Here is an 18,771-nt window from a genome sequence, read left to right as displayed (position 1 = left end):
GGGTGCTGTGATTGTGTTGCCCCTTCAACAATCCATTTGGGCATAAAGATAGTTGAAACTGGGAAATAAATGTTGGCCTGTGATGAAATAGAATTAAATGAGATGAAACATAAATTAATATTACAAAAGCCTGAAAGAAGCTTAAGCATCCTGAATTCTTCAGATAGTTAGAATTTCTGGATGGAATTTTAGAGTGCATTGCTTTAAAACAAATGAAACTCTTCTAGCATATTAAAGTAAAAGTATTATTTAATTGCTAAAGCATTTTTGGAGCACCAAGTGAATGTCAGGTACAACTGAAAGCACAAAGTGAATATTAACTTTCACGTCTTTGACGTTGGTTTATCAGTGATTTAATTTCTTGTTGATAATGCCAGCCTGTGTTTCTTGAGATCCAAATGATTACAGTAATGCTGTCACAATGAAATTAAATGTTACTCTACACATTTCAAATGTCCCCAAGAATACCATGATTTGTAAGAAGGCGAGTATCATTGAGGAAACACAAATTTATTCCTTTGATTTTTTTTTTTTATTTGGAGACACTCCTTCCCCTTGCTAACTTGATTTGGATTTGGCAAAAAGATACTAAGAGAATTAAAAATAATTATGGATAAGCAAAGCAAAAGTTTTACTAACATTTACACCAACAAGTGATGATAGGTGTATCTTCAGTTTTGTAACAATGCCTTTCTTTCCTTCATGCTTAATAAGTGTTATAGGAAAGTTAGAAATGTTACATAGTTGACTTCCAACTATGAAAGATGAAATTATGAGGTTTCATCTTATAACTCAGTATGAAAAATCCAAAGATTTTTATACTTCAACTGTAAAATTTCAAAGTGAAGCATTCATTTGAGCAAAATTCTATCATGAACATGCATTTTTAAAAACAGCAATGACCAGAGGATAGAACAACATCTTGTTTGCTTTACTGAAGAAAAAGATTGGATATATTGGTAATGTTCTATATTTAATATGCTATTTTACTATCATCTTAAAAATAAAAAAGGACCCACTTGATCCTGTTTCCCTCTCCAGCTATAGTCCTATTTGTCTACTTTCTCTACGGGAAGACTCTTCAGATGTCATCTGTAATGTGATAGTCCTTCCCCGGTATTCTCCCTTCCACTCGGGCACTTGAACCTGCTCTTTCAGGCAGCTTATTTTTTTTTTTTTGCTTCGTAATTTTTTATTGATGGCATTTATCCCATGGTTTAACATGTTAATTATACTGTAATAAACATGGCTTTAATAGTAAACTTTTCCTTATTATCCAAAGTCACCACAGTCCATTTCAGTAAATATAAAAATATATGCTTAATACTTTGTACAATATTAGTTTTTGGTCCAAATAAAACTGGATCAGAAAAGCCAATAAATTCAACTTAAGAATCCCCAATTTTTTTTTTAAAGATTTAGGCAACTTTGAATAATGGGATTTACATAATAAAATCTGAGACAAGACTTAACAACAAAAAAGTTCTAACACAAAATTAAAATTTCAAGTTCACAGACTTTATGTTATGCCAAAACAGTACAGGAACAAAATTGTATTTATACAAGTTTCATAATAAAATAATGAAAAAGGCAATACAGGTGATAGAGGAATGAAAATATATAAATAGCATATAATTATTAAATGTAGAATGAGTGAGATCTAGTCAATTTTCTGTTCTCATCTTATCTAATCTCTATGTAGAATCTGACATCACTAATTATTCTCTATTTAGAAGAACATCTCTTCTTCCAGGATACCTTATTCTTGTGTTTTTCTTGTGATAGTTAGTGGCTGCTTCAGTTTAATCCCCTTTTATGATTCCTTCCTGTCTTATCAGCTTCTTAATGCTGGATGCCAAGGATGAACCCATGTGTCTGTTCTCTAGCTCACTCCCTGAGTGATCTTGCTTAATACCAACTTAAAACATTAGATACATCAAGGGCTTCTGAATATCACGGCCAATATCTCCAACATACCCATTTGAATATCTAACAGAAATGGTAATAACTTTATATCCCAATCTCAATTTTTTTATTTTCTCCCATTGTAAAATTTGTTTTTTCATACAGCTTCTTCCTCCATTTCAGGTTAATAAAATTATTCCTTTGTGGTTTTGGGCTCAGAAACCATGAAATTATCCATAACTCTTCTCTTTCTTACATTCTCTACCTAAACAGTCAGCACATTCTATTTATCATCTCTATCTTCAAAATATGTCCAGAATTTGACAACTTTTTTTTACCTCCCCAACTGCTTTCTTGGGCCAACATGGCTCATGAGATTGCTACAATAATCTCCCGACTTGTTCCCTCAGCCACATCCCCAGATTTGCTTGGCCCCGCTTGCCTTCAGGTCCTAAGTTGCTTTCTCAGCTGAGGGTGTTAATACCGTTGTTACCTGATTTCCAACCACACTGTCTCAGTGCTCCCCAAAGGGAGGGACGATCTCTTGCACAGCCACAGCTGTGTCCTCAGCTATGGAAGATGGAACAACTTTTGCATCCTAGCCCAAGACAACTAGATCCATTGACTCTTAACCTCCTTTGACTACCTCTGGGATTACCTGATATATGTGAAACAGGACATGGGCTCTAGTGCCCCCAGGTCTGCCAAGAGGGACCAAATAATATGATTCAACAATCAGGGGGTTAATACCAAGGCAGGGACATGACCCAGAACATATCCTGCAGTTGATTTCTTGTTCTTCTTCTGATAGTTCTGGTTTCATTCAACCTCGCTAGACATGACCAAATACCCAGCTGTCTTCCATATGAAACATATGGGCATCTCAGCAACATATTTTTTTGTTTCGTTTTATTTCTTCCTTTCCTGCCTCCCATTTGCTTCTGTTTCACTCTTGCCGCCCTAGGGTCTGTGTTTTCTGACACAGCATTACAATTTAAACTTTGGTTCTGGCACTGTTTTCTGTGGGAATCTTAAATATCTCCTTCCAACCCAGCTCCCCTGGAGTGGTCAGAGTGAGCCTATTTCTATTCTATTGTTAACACTCCAATCTTAGTATGGAAACCTAATTTCCAGATTGAGTTAATTTCCTCTACCTGTCTATTCTCTACCTACCCAGAGGGCTTCTTATAGAAAATGCCAGGAACATTTTTGTCTCAGGGCCTCAGCATGTAAGTTCCACGTGTATGGCAAGTTTGTCTCCTATCAACATACACTGGTAGGGAATTAATATCCTTCAAAGTTTACATGTTTCTCAGACAGGACTCCTTATTTATCATTGAAAATTTATTCCACTCCTTGGATACCTTAACTCCCCACACCCTCACATAACTATTTTATTAGTTTCTCTGTTTTTCGCTTAATACTTGGAATTATTTGAGAAAAAGTTAGGCTTATTTGCCTTTATCCGTGCACAAAAATCTAAGCAACATTGCATCAGAGACATTCATTGTCTTATTTGCAGATGCATTCCAAGTGCCTAGAAGACTGTCATACAAAATAGTTACTTAAAAAGCTTTGCTGAAAGAGTGAATACAGGGCTGGAAGGATAATTTATGAGAGGATAGAAAAGTTGAACATTTTACCTTTGACAGCAAATAAAAAGGAAAAATATAGCATGGCAAATACCATAATTTTGTATCTATGAAACATAGTTCTCTTCATTTATAGCACTTGTAAATATTTTATGTTCATTAATATTTTATAGGATGACTTCAAAACATTTGATGCTCAGGTTTGTTTTCCTTAGAAGCATTCCTCCTAAGGATTCTAACAAAGAACCATTTCTATCAAAAGTAGACATAAACAGAGGGGCAAACATCTGTTGTTTCATGGGGAGAAACAAATTAAGAGAAGGAGATGCAGATCTGGGCAGGCGCTGTTCTACTCACGTTCACACACTGGTACACTGCTGTTCCAAAGGCTTCTTGTTCCCAGCAAGACACAATGACTGACAGAACTGCCCTTTAAATGAAACCTGAAGAATCAAAGCAGTGATGACAGCACATCATTCCTCTTTTCTCTTTACTGAAGGATCTCAGCTTCCTTCCTGCAAAGGCCTGCACATTAACAACTGGACTTCTAAGCAGCTTGGTTGGTTCCTCACAGAAACAAGGTCGGGAACCAGTTCATTTGGGGAAATGCACAGTTTTCAATGAGGCAGAAAGTGAAAACTGGTAAAGCTGAGTAACCAGACAGACACAACACCTCAGGCATAACAGAAGGAAACAGTGAAAAACACAGGCAAGCTTTGGAGTTTCAGGAGGTCACCTTTGCTTGAATGTTCTCTCAGAGTACCCACCTCCTCAAAGAGGGAATGTGTTGCCATTCTAAATTTATCATTTATGTTTATATTATTTGACAGGATAGAGAATCTTTTGTCTTCTGGCTTGTTACTCAAATGTCTGCAACAACTAAGATGAAGTAAGGAACTAAGTTTGTGTCTCTGACACAGGTGACAGGGAACCAAGTACTCAAGCCATCGCCTACTGCCTCCCCGAGACTCAAACTCAGGAACATCTAGTAAGGGATATGGTCCTCCCAAAAGCAGTCTTAACCAGAACTTTATCTTCTGATGCAGGTTAGCTCTTCCTCTTTTAAGACAGTAAGTCAGAGAAAACTCTCTTGCTTTGGGCTGGAAAATCACCAGAAAAGATATTAGAGACTGTGTGTGATTTCTGACACTGCATCTGAAAAATAAATACCCAAGGCATCCTTGGATTATTGAAGGGCAAAGCCATGTCCTGGGAAAAAGGAGTTGAGAAGAGACTCTGGAAGGAAATAATCCCAGAAGGAGGGGTTTATTGTGAGATCAGTGGCTTCCAGAGTTATCTCCAGGTGTGCACTGAGTGACGAGGTTTGATGTCAGAGTTCTCAAACTAATCTGAGAGCAAGTGCTGTGTGATCAAGGTGCTATTTGTCTACCAGTGGTCTTGGGACATAAAACTAAGGATTTTTGCTGTCCCATAGACTGATAATGTCACTTGAAATATGAACATCAGTCTTCATGATCTCTCTAATAAGTATATAAGTATAATAAGTATATAATAAGTATATTTTCAGAATTTCTACCTGCACTTTCATTCTTATTCCAAATTCCACCATTAATGTGTTGTGAGGCTTTGGAAATAATTTTTGTACATACCTTTATCTTTTATTCAAAAGTTTTAATATCCTATTTACTTCTTACTGATCATCCATATGCTTAATGTTTCATGATATAGACTCAAGATTTGTTGTAGTTTTTCTATTCATTATATTTTAGTATATATTCATGTTCCATGTTATTCTTACCATACTTTTCCATCATTTCTTTATCTATTAGTCTATTCTGCTCTTCTTTGCCACTAGATCAGTCCCCTTTGTGGGTAAACTGCCATTATCTAGGGTTTCAACATCCAGTACTGAGTTCTAGATCTCTAAATTGTACCCCACTCACCCTTCATCACAAACAAAAGACACTGTTGCCCCAAGCTGCAGATTCAGTGGAAATAACACATGGCCATTAGGGAGTTGGTCCAGGAAATGATCACATGATTTCACTAAAAGGAAAAAGAAAAAGAAAAACAGGAGTAAGACTATGGTGGGAAGGGCAAGGAGATTGATCTGGAAACCAGACAATGGCCTAAGCACCTGCACATGTTGGGGCTGCAGGGTCCCAGTCTCCCTGGGGGGTGCAATGCAGGGCAGCAGTCCCTCTGAGGTCATAGCCAGGCTCACAGCTGTAGATCACTTCCTGCCCAGGGAAAAAGGCATTGTTGTTGTTTGGAGTGCGTGTACCATGCAGGATTTCTGGAGGCAACTGACACACTGTGGAAAGGACAGATCCAGGGCATCTGTTAGTCAAGGGAAAATGTCTTCAGAACCCCCATATTTCCCAGGGTGTTAACAGAATCATAGTTATTAGGGTTCAGGCATAACAGAGGGAGTCAAACAATACACTACACCCTCACTTCATGATTTTGAAATTAATAAGGAGGACATGTAACCAAAGGTAGAAAAAGACAAACTAGCTTTCCCCAGCACAAAGTTCCAATTGACTTGAAGTTCTCCAAGCACTGCAGTTCCTTCTTTTACCTGTAGCTATCCAGTAGAGTTGTTAGTATTGGTGCATTCTTCCCCTACATATTTCCTTAGAAAGCAATCTAGTTTTTGGTTTCATTGTTTAGATAATGTCAAAGTTGCCTGGGCATAAATCTTAGCCAATGAATTTCCCTTTATCTGTCATTGCAGTCCTGTGATGAAGGTACAGCTACATTCCCCACTTTTATCTCCTTCTCTGTCATCCCAGCAGTTCTCTCAGTGCTTGCACAAGACTGCCATAAATTGATAGAAGAGTTATAGACTCTCTCCCTATGTCTAGCTTCAATATCTACAAATGTACTGCTAAGCCGGCTATTCAGGATCCCCTAATTCAGACAACCCTTGTAATAAAAGAACATAGGACTTGGTATTTGACTCAAATCCATTTTCATTCCTAGTCACTTTAGTGGGTGCATATGGCACCAGAACCCATTAACAATATATATACTTGGGTGTATATGTAGTTAGAGATGAATGGAAAGTCTGTTAGACTGAGATTACTTTCATTCTCAATTTCAGATTTTTAGATTCTTTTAGTTTTTAAGGTATATTTATTTTTATTTGAAAGAGTTACAAATAAAAGAGAGAGAGAAAGACAAAGAGAGACTTTTCATCCATTGGTTCTCTCCCCAGATAGCCCATCTGGGCCAGACTGAAGCCAGGAGCCCAAACTTATGCTGGGTCTCTCACATGAATGCTGAGGCCCAGTCACTTAGGTGTTGCTTGTTGCTTTCCTAGGCACATTAGCAGGGAGCTGGTCTGGAAGCAGAGCAGCTGAATCTTGAACTGGCACCCATACAGTATGCCACCCCTGAAAGCAGTGGTTTTACTAGCTATATCACAAAGCCAGCCCTGACTTCAGCATCTTTTAAAAAAATTATTTATTTACTTTTATTGGAAAGGCAGATTTACGGAGTAGAGGAGAGACATAGAGGAAGATCTTCTATCCACTGACTTACTCCCCAAGTGGCCACAATGGCTATAGCTGAGCTGGTCCGAAGCCAGGAACCAGGAGATTCCTCTAGGTCTCCCAACAGATACAGGGTCCCAAGATACTGGGCTGTTCTCCACTGCTTTCCCAGGCCACAAGCAGGGGGCTGGATAGGACATGGGGTAGCTGGGACATGAACTGGCACTCACATGGGATCCCATTACATGCAAGATGAGAACTTTAGCCACTAAGCTACTGCACAGGGCCCTGGCTTCAGCATCTTAATGATAAAATGTGGGAGGTGAGAGTTAGGTGTTTGGAATAGCAGTTGAAGTCATGACACACATTAGAGTGCTATATTTGAGTCTTATTCCTTCCACTTCAGTCCAGTTTGTTGCTAATGCAAATCTGGGGAAGAAGCAAGTGGTGGCTCAAACACTTGTCCATGCTACCCACATGGGAGATCTGTATTGAGTTCCTGTCTTCTGGCTTCCAGCTGGCCCAGTCCTAGATGGTGTGGGCATCTAGAGATTGAACCAACAGATGGAATATTTTTGTCTGTCTCTGTCATTTAACAAAATGAAAATAAATTAGCAAAAATTACTTTACTTTATAATGTGGGAGGTACTAATATAATGTCATATCTGTTTCAGTGAATCAATTTTTATTTCACCAAGAGATGCTGTTAGAAATATGGCAAGAATCAGAGTATTTAGGTTTTGGGGTCTGACATACTTTCCTTTTAAAATCCTGGAGGTGTAATTTAGTGGTATGTGACTTGTAGAATTTGTTAAACCTCTGAGTGATAAAGGTAACTTCACTGTCAAATGCATAAAAGCATAGCACTATTTTGAAGTGTGACAAAGAATAAACAAGATGATGTGTATAAAGCGCCTCTGGCACAAGTGACCATAGAGAAAGTCTCTGTCAGTTTTCAAGATAGTTGAGAGATGTTGTAGCTGGCACTCTGGCCTAAGTTGTTCATTATGAGGGTCATAAATATCCCCATTTCTTGGCTAAACATCTTAAAGATGTTTACACCTGAAGCCAGGGTTGTGTGCATCAGTTTAAGCTGCCACCTTTAACACTGGCAGCCCATAGGTGATTCAACTTGGCATTGGCTGCTTTAATTCTGATCCACTCCCATGCTAATATACCTGAGAAAGAAACAGAAATTGGACCAAGTGCTTGATCCATGCCACCCACCAGAGAGATCTGGACTGAGTTTCTAGCTGCTAGCTTTGGCCTAGTTCAGCCAAGCCATTGCAGCCGTTTAGGAAGTGAACCAGCTAGGGAAGAACCTCAATCCCCTGTCACTCTGCCTTTCAAATATAGAAATAAATCTCTTTTGAAATGCAAGTATATCCTCCCTTCTTAATTTCATTGACTTATCCAACCTGCTCACCATGCGCTCTCCCCCTAGAATTAACACTGAGCTCACCTGTAACAACACACACCATGCGTAGCCTCTCCCAGGCCCCAGAAGAACTCACCCCTGGAGCAGAGTGGCAGCTCTGGCTCCCAACTGTTCAGGACCTGGCACCGCACTTTACTGGGTCCTTGCATGACAAAGCCAGGCTGACATTTCAATTCCACAATTTCATTTAAGGAGAACAAGCTCTTGTGCTCCGATACCATGACTGCATTTTCCACGTCTGGAGGTGTGCATTTATTAGGTACAATGCACTGAGGAGGGGGGCCGCTCCAGGTGCCAACCTGGTCATCATGGCTGGTGCAATGTATTGAGGGCTCCCCGATGAGTTCAAACTTCCTTCCTGCTGTGTTAGCGTTGCAGTGATAGGTCACCACCATTCCATACTGAAAATCTTCGTTGTTAACATTGTGGAAGCCTCCATTAGCAATGGCTGGGGGTGGTGAACAAGGAATACCTGGGAAAAGAAGCAGTGTTTTGCTTGCTTAAAGCTGTATTTAATTATGAAATTTGGTAGCTTTTTGTTTTTAAGGAGAAACTCCAATTACTGCATAGTAAATGTTAATTATACAGCTGTTATCTTTGCTAATAGACATACATGATTTTCTATAATTGCAGGAACTAAATTATGTGTTTTTCTCTTATTGGTTAATGTTATTTCAATAACTATGTCCCTCTATAATTTACATATTTACTTCTCATTTTAAATGCAGATCTAATTGTTATTTCACCATTGTTGATTCAGTTCTTTTTCTACATAGAAGGCATTTAGCTTTATTCTCTTCATTATGGTAAAGCATCTTAAGGCCTAGCATCTTATTGAATAAGTGAAAACAACAACTCTGCCAGAACGAATAACGAAGACAAATCACAAATACACAGTATTACATGTAAAAAGCACAGTAGTTATAGATACAGAAATACTGAAAAGAGCTGAATTCCTGGATTAAAGGCATGTTATACAGGTAAGGGTGTTCATCTAGATTTAATGCTGGCCTTCAAAACAATTGGTTTTGAAGTTGTTGATTTCCCCGTACTATCACCAAGCCAGGCCTATATCTTTTTACATGCTTTGTTAATTTGCAATTTCTCATGACTATATGCTTCCTAAAAGGTAGGAAGTTTCCCAAACAACTCACAGAGGACATGGTATCACTGTCCTGACAATGAACAAGAAGGAAGAGAGAGATGCACACACATTAGGATGGAGTCCCAGAGAAGTGGGGCTCCATTGTCTAACTTTATTTTACTCAAGAGAATGATCTTCAAACTGAGAAATGTCCAGTCAAACAAAAAGGGAAGTATGGGGCTATTTGAAATAAGCTCAAGACTGTATTTTAGAATAAATTTTATGTACATGAAGAAAACACCATATGGATCTAGATGTTTGGGACACAGATTGATTATAAGAACATGATTGCATTGCTCAAAAGGAGACCTTTCCCAAGAAGAATAGAATTTAGTATTTGCAATTCTAGGGGTCAACTCCAGGATTTGGTCAAAGAGACTTAAACTCACGTTCACAGATTGGTGGGTTTGTCTCCCATCTGACAGTCTTGCCTGAGAGAACACATTCAGCAGATGCATGACCAAGGAGTCGGTACCTAACAGCAAAACATGAAAAAGAATTATTGTATGCATATTTTACCAGTATTCCTACAACACACATTTGTGGCAAATCTGAAACATTAAAATGCCGGAGAAGGCTAAAGCCTAGCCTAAACATCACCTCTTGTTTCCAGCTTTTCTCATTTGTCTGTCTTATCCTCTCACCATTGAAAGGGATATACTTCTCTCCAGCAAGTACTAGCCAATCCAGACCCTGGATAGCCTCCAAGATCAGGCAAAAACAGGTGTGTTCAGAGTGGCCTGGCCATAGACAAGATGCTTCTTCTCCAGCAACTCATAGCCACCTTTAGTTTTTACTTCCTTGACTGTTGTAGATTGTATTAGGCACGAAAATTAGACAATTCAAAAATTTTATCTGATAGGCAGAGTGACACATAAAAAGAAAGATATCTTTCATTGGTTGATCCAGTTCCCAAATGGCTACAGCAGCTAGAATTGGGTTAGGCTGAGACCAGGAGCCCAGAACTCCATCTGGGCATTCTTGGGCCATCTTCTGCTGCCTTCCTAGGCAGATTTGCCGGGAGCTGAACTGGAAATAGACAAGACAGGACTTGAACTGGCACTTTAGTATGGGATTTTGGCATTGCAGACAGAGACTTAATTCACTGCACTACAATGCAGGGCAATTTTTCATATACCAGTTTGATAATTTTCTTCTTGAACTCTGTTTTTCTCTCAAATTCTTGTTGCCACTTTTTGGGGTTTAAATGTGCACACCCATACATAAATGAACAGTGCTATGTCATATTGCTTGAGGCATGTTTTTTGTAGGGAACAAGTTTTGATTGTATTGAAAGCCTTGATTTTCAACAAAAAAAGTACACCAAATTTACTGAAATAAGTGATACATTTGCTTTTGCCTCATCACCATCCTGTTCAATACCTCTTTCATTCATTTCACAAGATCCAATAATGAGGATGAAACAATGACTAATAATGATCTTCTCCAAACATGAGGGGTTCTATTTCTTGCAAAAATTTCTTCCTTTTCCTTCTCTTCCCTTTGTTACATGGTTCAGATAGGTTCAACTTCTTTCATTGTTTCAATCACTTGGAAGTTAACATTCTTTTTCCATCAGGAATTTCTTTTTCATACATATGCATGTTGTGTGTGTCCACAAACTATAGACTGAAGTCCTATTCCCTGAATATGACATTGTCTGAATATGACCTTTATCTGGAAATAGGGTCTTTGCACATGTAATCAAGTTAAGATGACACCATTAGAGTGGGCCCTAATCCATTATGACTAATGTATTTGCAAGAAGAGAGAACTTGGAACATTAACTTGCACACAGAGGAGAGCATGAGGTGAAAACAAACACACACACATTTTAAATGGCCATATGAACGTGATGCTGTCACCTGCCAAGGATGGTCTGGGAGGACCAGGAGCTGAAAGAGGCAAGGAGGATTCTCTTTAGATGACTCTTGATTTTGCATGTCTAGTTTCCAGAACCAAGCTCTGAAAATGTCTGTTATTTTATGCTATCCATTCAGTGCCTTAACAAATTCATAACCGTGCCTTCAGGAAGATTAGTCTGCTTCATGAATTCCCTTTTACCCAACAATGCCCAATCTCCGTTAGCACCATTTCTGTGCTGTCATTTCACCCTCTGCCATTTCCTTCTCTCCAACTTAGGAAATGTGCTACTTGTCTGGAATATACTGCCTTCTAGCATGGGTGCAAAATTTTCTCCTAACCTTGTGATGCCTTTATTCATTTCAATCAGGAGTTAAGCATCTATATTCAAGCCTTTTAAGACCAGATAATATTATTAGCTTAAGAGTCCTCTCTGTGACTAAAAGGAAACATTTTTGTATCAGGGCTTTAAAACCAAGGGCTTTTGCTGCCAACTCACCCTTTATTGCAAGTATAATTAATTCTGGACCCATATTTGATGTCTGTGATGACATGCACCATGCCATTCAAAGGTTCTGGAGGATTTTCACATGATTTTCCTATGAGGAAGGAACAGAATGTTGGAACCAGGCATAGTAAAATGAGGGTTTTGTTTGTTTAGTATAAAATGTCTCCAGTCTATGCATTTAATAATTTCACAGAGAAAACTCATTCACCAGACAGCCTTCTAATCAGCCACCTTCTAAGTACCCCAAACTTCCCTCCAGCTCTGTCTTACCTCCACCTTCCAACTTTTATCAAATGTGAAGGACATTGGTGGCTTTACAGACAGCCAGTAAGTTTTTTTTTTCACTTCTTTTTTTTAATTATTTTTTTCCCATTAATTACAATGTATTATGCGACACAATTTCATAGGTACTGGGATTCTTCCCCCTTTACCCCAAACCCTCCCTCCCCCCCGGTGGATTCCTCCATCCTGATGCATAGCCACAGCTCAAGTTCCACTGGGATTCCCTCATTGCAAGCATATACCATACATAGAGTCCAGCATTCCATTGACCAAATTCAGCGACCTCTTAGGGAGGCCCTCTCAGGTCCGAAGGCAGAGCCAGCAGAGTGTCATCCCGATCAACTAGAAGCTCCAACATATCATCAGCAACAATCCAGGTGTGATGAGGCTGGTGCAGAGTCCACTGACTGATATAGACCATCATAGCGTCTCCCCTTGTCCAGTATTTCGCTGCCAACATATAACTGAGGTGGTTGATTGATCTATTCCATCTTCCATCTTTTCTTGGTTAATGTTCTAATTCCTCCATTATGATTAAGGGAGTTCCCAAAGAAACTTTGAGGTGTTTCCAGACCAGGTTCCTACATGTACTAGTAAGCACAGTGCCCGCCACAATCCATCACCCCATCAGCTGGTGGTTGCAACTGCTGGGTTGGTTCTATTCTCAGCCCCGACCTCCACTGGAACCAATGAGTACTGCAGCCCATCCTGGTTCTAACAGCCAGTAAGTTTTACTGCTCTCAAAGCATTTCTTCTCGCTTAGTTATTCAAACAGAATATTCAATTAGGGCTGGTTCACAACTCCCATGTTTACATGCATGCATCTGAATGTTTTGTTTTGAAAATATTTCTTGTATCCCTAGCTTGAAAACAATGAAGATCCTACAGAGACGAGAGCTCTAGCACAGGTTACTCACGTTTACAGACATCTCCGGGCTGTGACCAGATCAGGTTTTCTAAACACCTGATGACGAACGACTTCCCCATGTACCCAGGGCGACACTCGTACTTTAAAGAAGTCCCAACAGGAAACTCAAATTCATTGGTTTGGGTTTTCAACTCAGCAAATTGAAAATGGCCCGGGGCTTTACAGTAACCTAGAGAAGAAAAAATCAGGAACACGTGTGCGTGAACAAAAGGGTAGCCAGTGCTTTTCCTTTCTTGTGGAATTTTATGCAAGGAGAAAGTGAGTTTGTTAGATGTGGACTCATCATTTCCTAGTATTTTTTGTAGGAATAATTCAATAAGCACAGACTCATCAGAAAATATATTACCCAGAAGACTTGTCTGCTATCTGGTCTTTCCAATTATACCATTTAGTGTAAAGATAGCTCTGGTTCAGTTTTTTCACATTTTTAAAATTGTTATTTTAAATTTTGAATTTTATGGTACAATTTTGTAGAGTCTGGGATCCTCTCTCTCCCCCCTCATTCCTACCCACTGACTGATTTTACCCATATCATCATAATGGAAGGAGTTATAATTCTAACAGTCTGTTAAGTGTGCCCCGACATTGCTGATGCAGACAATGTCAGACAGTCCGTTGTCTAGACATGTCCAACAGTTTCACTGGGAGTTCATCTCTGACTTGAAAATAGGGATGCATGTCACATTTTTTAGGAACCTTAAAGTATACCCCGCTCAGATTCGCTTGTGCTTGTCTGGTTTCCTTGTAACTTCAGTGTATCAGAAGTCTATCAGCAGGGTCCAGAGCATAGGAGAAAAACTCATTGTTTCCTGGTACAGGGAAGATATCACCAATTTTCTAGCTCTGATTCCCAAGTTATCTCTTTCAATAAAGAGTAAACAGCAACTATCATCTCTTGATCATAGTTGATTTTTTCTTATTTCCAAGATGTCTTTAAGGGAAATTCAACTACCTATAATGCTTGTTTCCTTTTGGTCTTACAGCTTGAATGCTAGCTCTACTAGCTTCCGTGCATGGAGTCCAGATCATTATTAAAAAAGCAAACAAACTAACAAAAAAAAAACCCAGAAAAGACCCCAGTGCAATAGTCTAGTGGTTAAAGTCCTCAGCATGCACTGCACCAGGATCCCATATGGGTGCTGATTCTAACCCTGGCGGCCCCTCTTCCCATCTAGCTCTCTACTTGTGTTCTGGGAAATCAGTCAAGGATGGCCCAAAGCCTTGGGACCCTGCACTTGCCTTGGAGACCTGGAAGAGGCTCTGGGCTCCTGGCTTTGGATCAGTATAGCTCTGGCTGCTGTGGCCACTTGGGGAGTGAATGAACGGGCACAAGATCTTCCTCTCTGTTTCTCCTCCTCTCTGTATATCTGACTTTCTAATGAAAATAACAGAAATCTTAAAAAAATGATCTTAGGGCAACTCATACAGAATGCTAGTGTGGCATGCCCCTATTCTGCAATATAACTTATTCAACTAGGTCTGTAATCTCAGAATAGGGTTCTGATTAAAAAAATATATATGTGATAGAACTTGAACATTGTTTCTCTTTTGATTCAGAAAAGCTGGGCCAGGTTATCTGTGTTTTTAAAAACCATAGTGTTGGGCCCAGCGTGACAGCATAGCAGTTAAAGTCCTCTCCTTGAACGTGCCAGGATCCCATATGGGCGCCGGTTCTAATCCTGGCAGCTCCACTCCCCATCTAGTGCCCTGTTTGTGGCCTGGGAAAGCAGTCGAGAACGGCCCAAAGCTTTGGGACCCTGCACTCCTATGGGAGACCCGCAAGAGGCTCCTAGCTTCGGATTGGCTCAGCTCCAGCCGTTGTGGCAGCTTGGGGAGTGAACTATCGGACGGACGATTTTCCTCTGTCTCTCCTCCTCTCTGTATATCTGTCTTTCCAATAAAAATAAGTAAATCCTTTTTTAAAAAAAAAACCAACATAGTGTTGAAAAGGAATGTAAGAACAAAAATGAGTTCTCTATTCCTTTTAGAATTGTTCTTCTCACTCAGATTTCCCCAGTGGTCACTTTTATATCATGCATAGGGTCACTCGTACAAATTCTCCTTCCTGTTTTCACTTCCTGAATGTGGGTGTCTTGGTGGGAGAGTGTGTCTTAGTCAATTTTCTCCAGAACCTATAAATATACACTCTCTTTATTTGCATTCTCTCTTTATTTTTTCTCTACTAAATTCTTCAAGGGCAAAAGCAAATAAGCTTCATTTTAATTTAGAACTTAGTCCAAAGGGGTCAAATGAATCCCTGGTTTGTTGACAATGTGGCCAAATTTTCAGACAATGCACAGGGGTCTTTGGCCATATAGGTTAGTGCAAGTGATTTTGTCTGGCCTTCTTCTGTGCTGGCCTTGCATCCTCCTACAACCTCTGAAGATGGTTAACGTATGTGAGTTAAGACTCATGGAAACTTCTTTTCAATTTCTATAATTTGCAAGAATATTATTTCTTATTCTAAGAACCTCCCTACCATCTACCACCCTATCCCGTTTATCATCACCTTTTCCCAGCAGCAAAGGCTATTAGAACTTTTTGTGCTGACTTTTCCTAGAATTGTTTATTACTGGCTTGGTGTTTGTGTCACTGGAACTCATGACTAAATACCACCCTGTAGTTACAGGAATGGAGAAGTGGTGGGTCTGGGATAAGCAGAATCATACACGCACCTGGAAGTTCACAGCGAGGGGCAGGACTGCTCCAAATCCCATTTCCTTGACTGTCATTTACGCAGTGGATGGTGCTCTCGCCAATGAGGATGAGGGTCAGCCCTTTGTCAGGGTGGGGGTCACATGTGTAAGTTACTGCTTTTCCAAAGGGAAAGAGTTCTGAAGGTTTTCCTGTGTGTTTCCCGTTAAGGATGGCTGGAGGACTCGGACAAAAGATTTCTGGAAAGAAGGTGGGTTTCATCAAAAGATTTTACCAGGGAGAATCTGCAGTCATGAGGTGTTACGATTGGTGTCAAATAAATAAATAAATAAATAAGTCTAAGGAGAAACATGTACCCATTAGGCTTTTAATGAGATGGACTGAATGAACTGAGGTCTCATTCAAAGTTGTTGTAAAAGTACAAAAGAAATGTGACTGAATCTTCCAGAACATTGTTAATTTTTAAAAAATTAAATATCAAAACTTTAAAGGAGAAATAACCATTATGAAGGATGATACATTCTTCCAACATCTATTAATTGAGCACTTATCTTGTCTGAGTCATTCAACAAGGCCCTCGCATGAGGTAGTCTTTGTCCTTCAGAGAATTTACATTATTGGACAAGGTTTCCACACTGCATTTCATTTATACAAATTACCTGAAGCCTTGCCTTGACAATTTATTTATATTGGTCATCAATCTCAATCTCAATGATGACAATTACAATGACTTGACATAGACACCGTCAACATAAAACAAACATGGATTCAGATGTGTTTGGTTTTCAAGATTTCTGGGTTTGTTCATGATTTACTTTCTCCTATTTCCTACCAGATTTCAAATTGTTCTGTTTTCTCAGTATCAGTTTAGGACAATCCCTTCCTTATTTCTAATTGATGTGTATAATTAGGCTTGAAATTTGGAAGAAGTAGCTTTAAACCAGTAAGCCTTGTGAAAAGACAGATAAAATGTAGGAGTATTGACTAATAACTGAGCTCTCATGGCAATGGCACTGTAATAGCCATTTCTCATATTGCTTCAAGGAAGGAAGGAAAGAAGGGAAAAAGCAAGACAAAGAAATTTGTCCAAGTTTCACATTTTCTCAACTCTTCTGCCTTTGCTGACAAACCACATAAGATGTGTCATATAGAACATGTAATTCCATCTGACAGACTAAGGTGATGTCCCCAACCCAGGAAGTATACACAGTGAATCACAACAAAGTCTTATTAAAATAACTCATTTCCAACAGTTATACAGACTAGGAAATAGAAGGAACAAAAGCAAGGTAGGTCATAGATTAAAATACTTAACTAGTCAAGTGGAGAGAGTGGCCTGAAACGTTATTTCTTCTACTTACGCTCACACACAGGAACACTGCTATTCCAATGGCTTTCCATCCCAACTAAGACACAATGACTGGAAGAATTGCCCCTTAGTCTGAACCTACAGAAGAAAATGGTCATGAATAGGCAAGCTGGTTTTTGTCAAAGTGCTATTCATTTTCCAGTCTGAAGCCCAGGCAAAAAACTCAGGAGTTTGAGAATCTGAAGCCAGCAGGTGTCATTTTGGGAAAATCGCAGTCTACCCTGAAGGAACAACAAAGAATGGTAAAGCACAGCAATTTGGTCTCACAAAGTCCTTGCTTGCCCCCAAAGAAGGTAGACCTGATTGAACTGCCATCTCCTCTACTCTGGACCTTCTCATCCCATAATGAATCTGGTAAACTTACTCATGAGATGTTAGAAAAATAAGCAAAACAGCTCCCAGCTTGGACTGGAAAAGCAGAGAATAACTGGCAAGAGAGGAGAGGTTGTTCTTTGGTCTCTATATTTGTGTTGGTTGTGAAGAGGGCTTGCAACAGCTACTTCGGTTGCTAAAGAATAAGTTTGAACATTCTAGAGGGAGGAAAGGGAAAAAAGCAAGGCAATCACTTTTTATGAAATCATCCAAATCTTGCAATATATGTTGGGCCTGATACCTTCCTGAATGTGATTGGGTGCTGGTACTTGGAGGCTGCTGTGGATTCCTTGCAGCATCCTGAGCTCAGGGACTTTGCTGTCTGTGCTTGATAGTTCCCAGGCAGAGGCACACACTCTCTGTGTGTGAGATTTACAAGAGTGAGCCCATGGCTGGTTTCCAAGCATGTGATGTGTCACTGGATTGTTCAAAAGCTTGTGCTTGCACTTTCACTGCCATCAAAAATTTCACTGAAGTAATTCTTACATAATCTCAGGTTGTTAGTTTAAGTAAGCTTTTTGTCACATATCACTCTTCTTTTTCACAGTTGATTTTTTTTCACATAAGGTGCTATCTGTATTTGTATAATTATTATACATATGATATACACATAATATGCTATTTGACTTTGAACTTGCCATTTAATACATGTTGTAACTTTTCCTTCAGATCTCACATGTTCTATGTCTTTCACTTTTACTATAAACCCAACAAAAATTTAATCTCCCTGAATATTTACTTTATTTATTTCACTCTGTGTATTTGAAAGGCAGATGAGAGAGAGAGAGGTCTGCCTGAAACAGCCAGGATGAAGCCAGGAGGCAGGATCTCCTTTGGGGTCTCCCATGTGGATAGCGAAAGCTCAAGTGCTTGAGCCATCACCTGTTGCTTCTCAGGTTGTGCATTAATAAGAATCTGGATTAGAGTCAGAGAAGGGACTCAATACCAAGCACTCAGATATGGGATGTGAGTGTCCCAAGCAGTGGGTCAACCTTCTGCATCTCAATGATTGCCTCTGAATAGTTTTTTTAAAGTTGTAACGATCCTCCCTTGTTGACAAACCTCTGACCTTAATTTCAATGCCCTGGTAGTCAAGAAAGTCCACACTCACCCTTCCCCACAAACAAAGGACACTTTGGCTCCAAGCTGGAGATTAAATGGAAGTAGCACACGACCATTAGGGAGTTGATCCAGGAAATCATCACAGGATTTTACTAAGAGGAAAAGAAAAACAAGGAGAAGTGACAGTGGTACATG

General features: G+C 39.5%; 1 protein-coding gene across 1 annotated transcript in view; it reads right to left on the bottom strand.

Annotated features, from left to right (window-relative positions):
* Positions 1-18,771, bottom strand: part of CR1 (complement C3b/C4b receptor 1 (Knops blood group)) — a 104,724-nt gene that overhangs the window by 33,122 nt on the left and 52,831 nt on the right. Inside the window, 10 exon segments of the mRNA XM_058669695.1 lie at positions 3,855-3,940; positions 5,402-5,504; positions 5,596-5,772; positions 8,470-8,865; positions 9,927-10,012; positions 11,900-11,999; positions 13,108-13,287; positions 15,794-16,012; positions 17,135-17,220; positions 18,626-18,728. Coding sequence (XP_058525678.1) covers positions 3,855-3,940; positions 5,402-5,504; positions 5,596-5,772; positions 8,470-8,865; positions 9,927-10,012; positions 11,900-11,999; positions 13,108-13,287; positions 15,794-16,012; positions 17,135-17,220; positions 18,626-18,728 — 1,536 coding nt within the window.

The sequence above is a fragment of the Ochotona princeps genome, chromosome 10 (genome assembly GCF_030435755.1).
Source record: "Ochotona princeps isolate mOchPri1 chromosome 10, mOchPri1.hap1, whole genome shotgun sequence".
Taxonomy (NCBI): domain Eukaryota; kingdom Metazoa; phylum Chordata; class Mammalia; order Lagomorpha; family Ochotonidae; genus Ochotona; species Ochotona princeps.
Note: the sequence above shows the minus strand (reverse complement) of the source record. Positions and strands in the feature narration are given on the sequence as shown.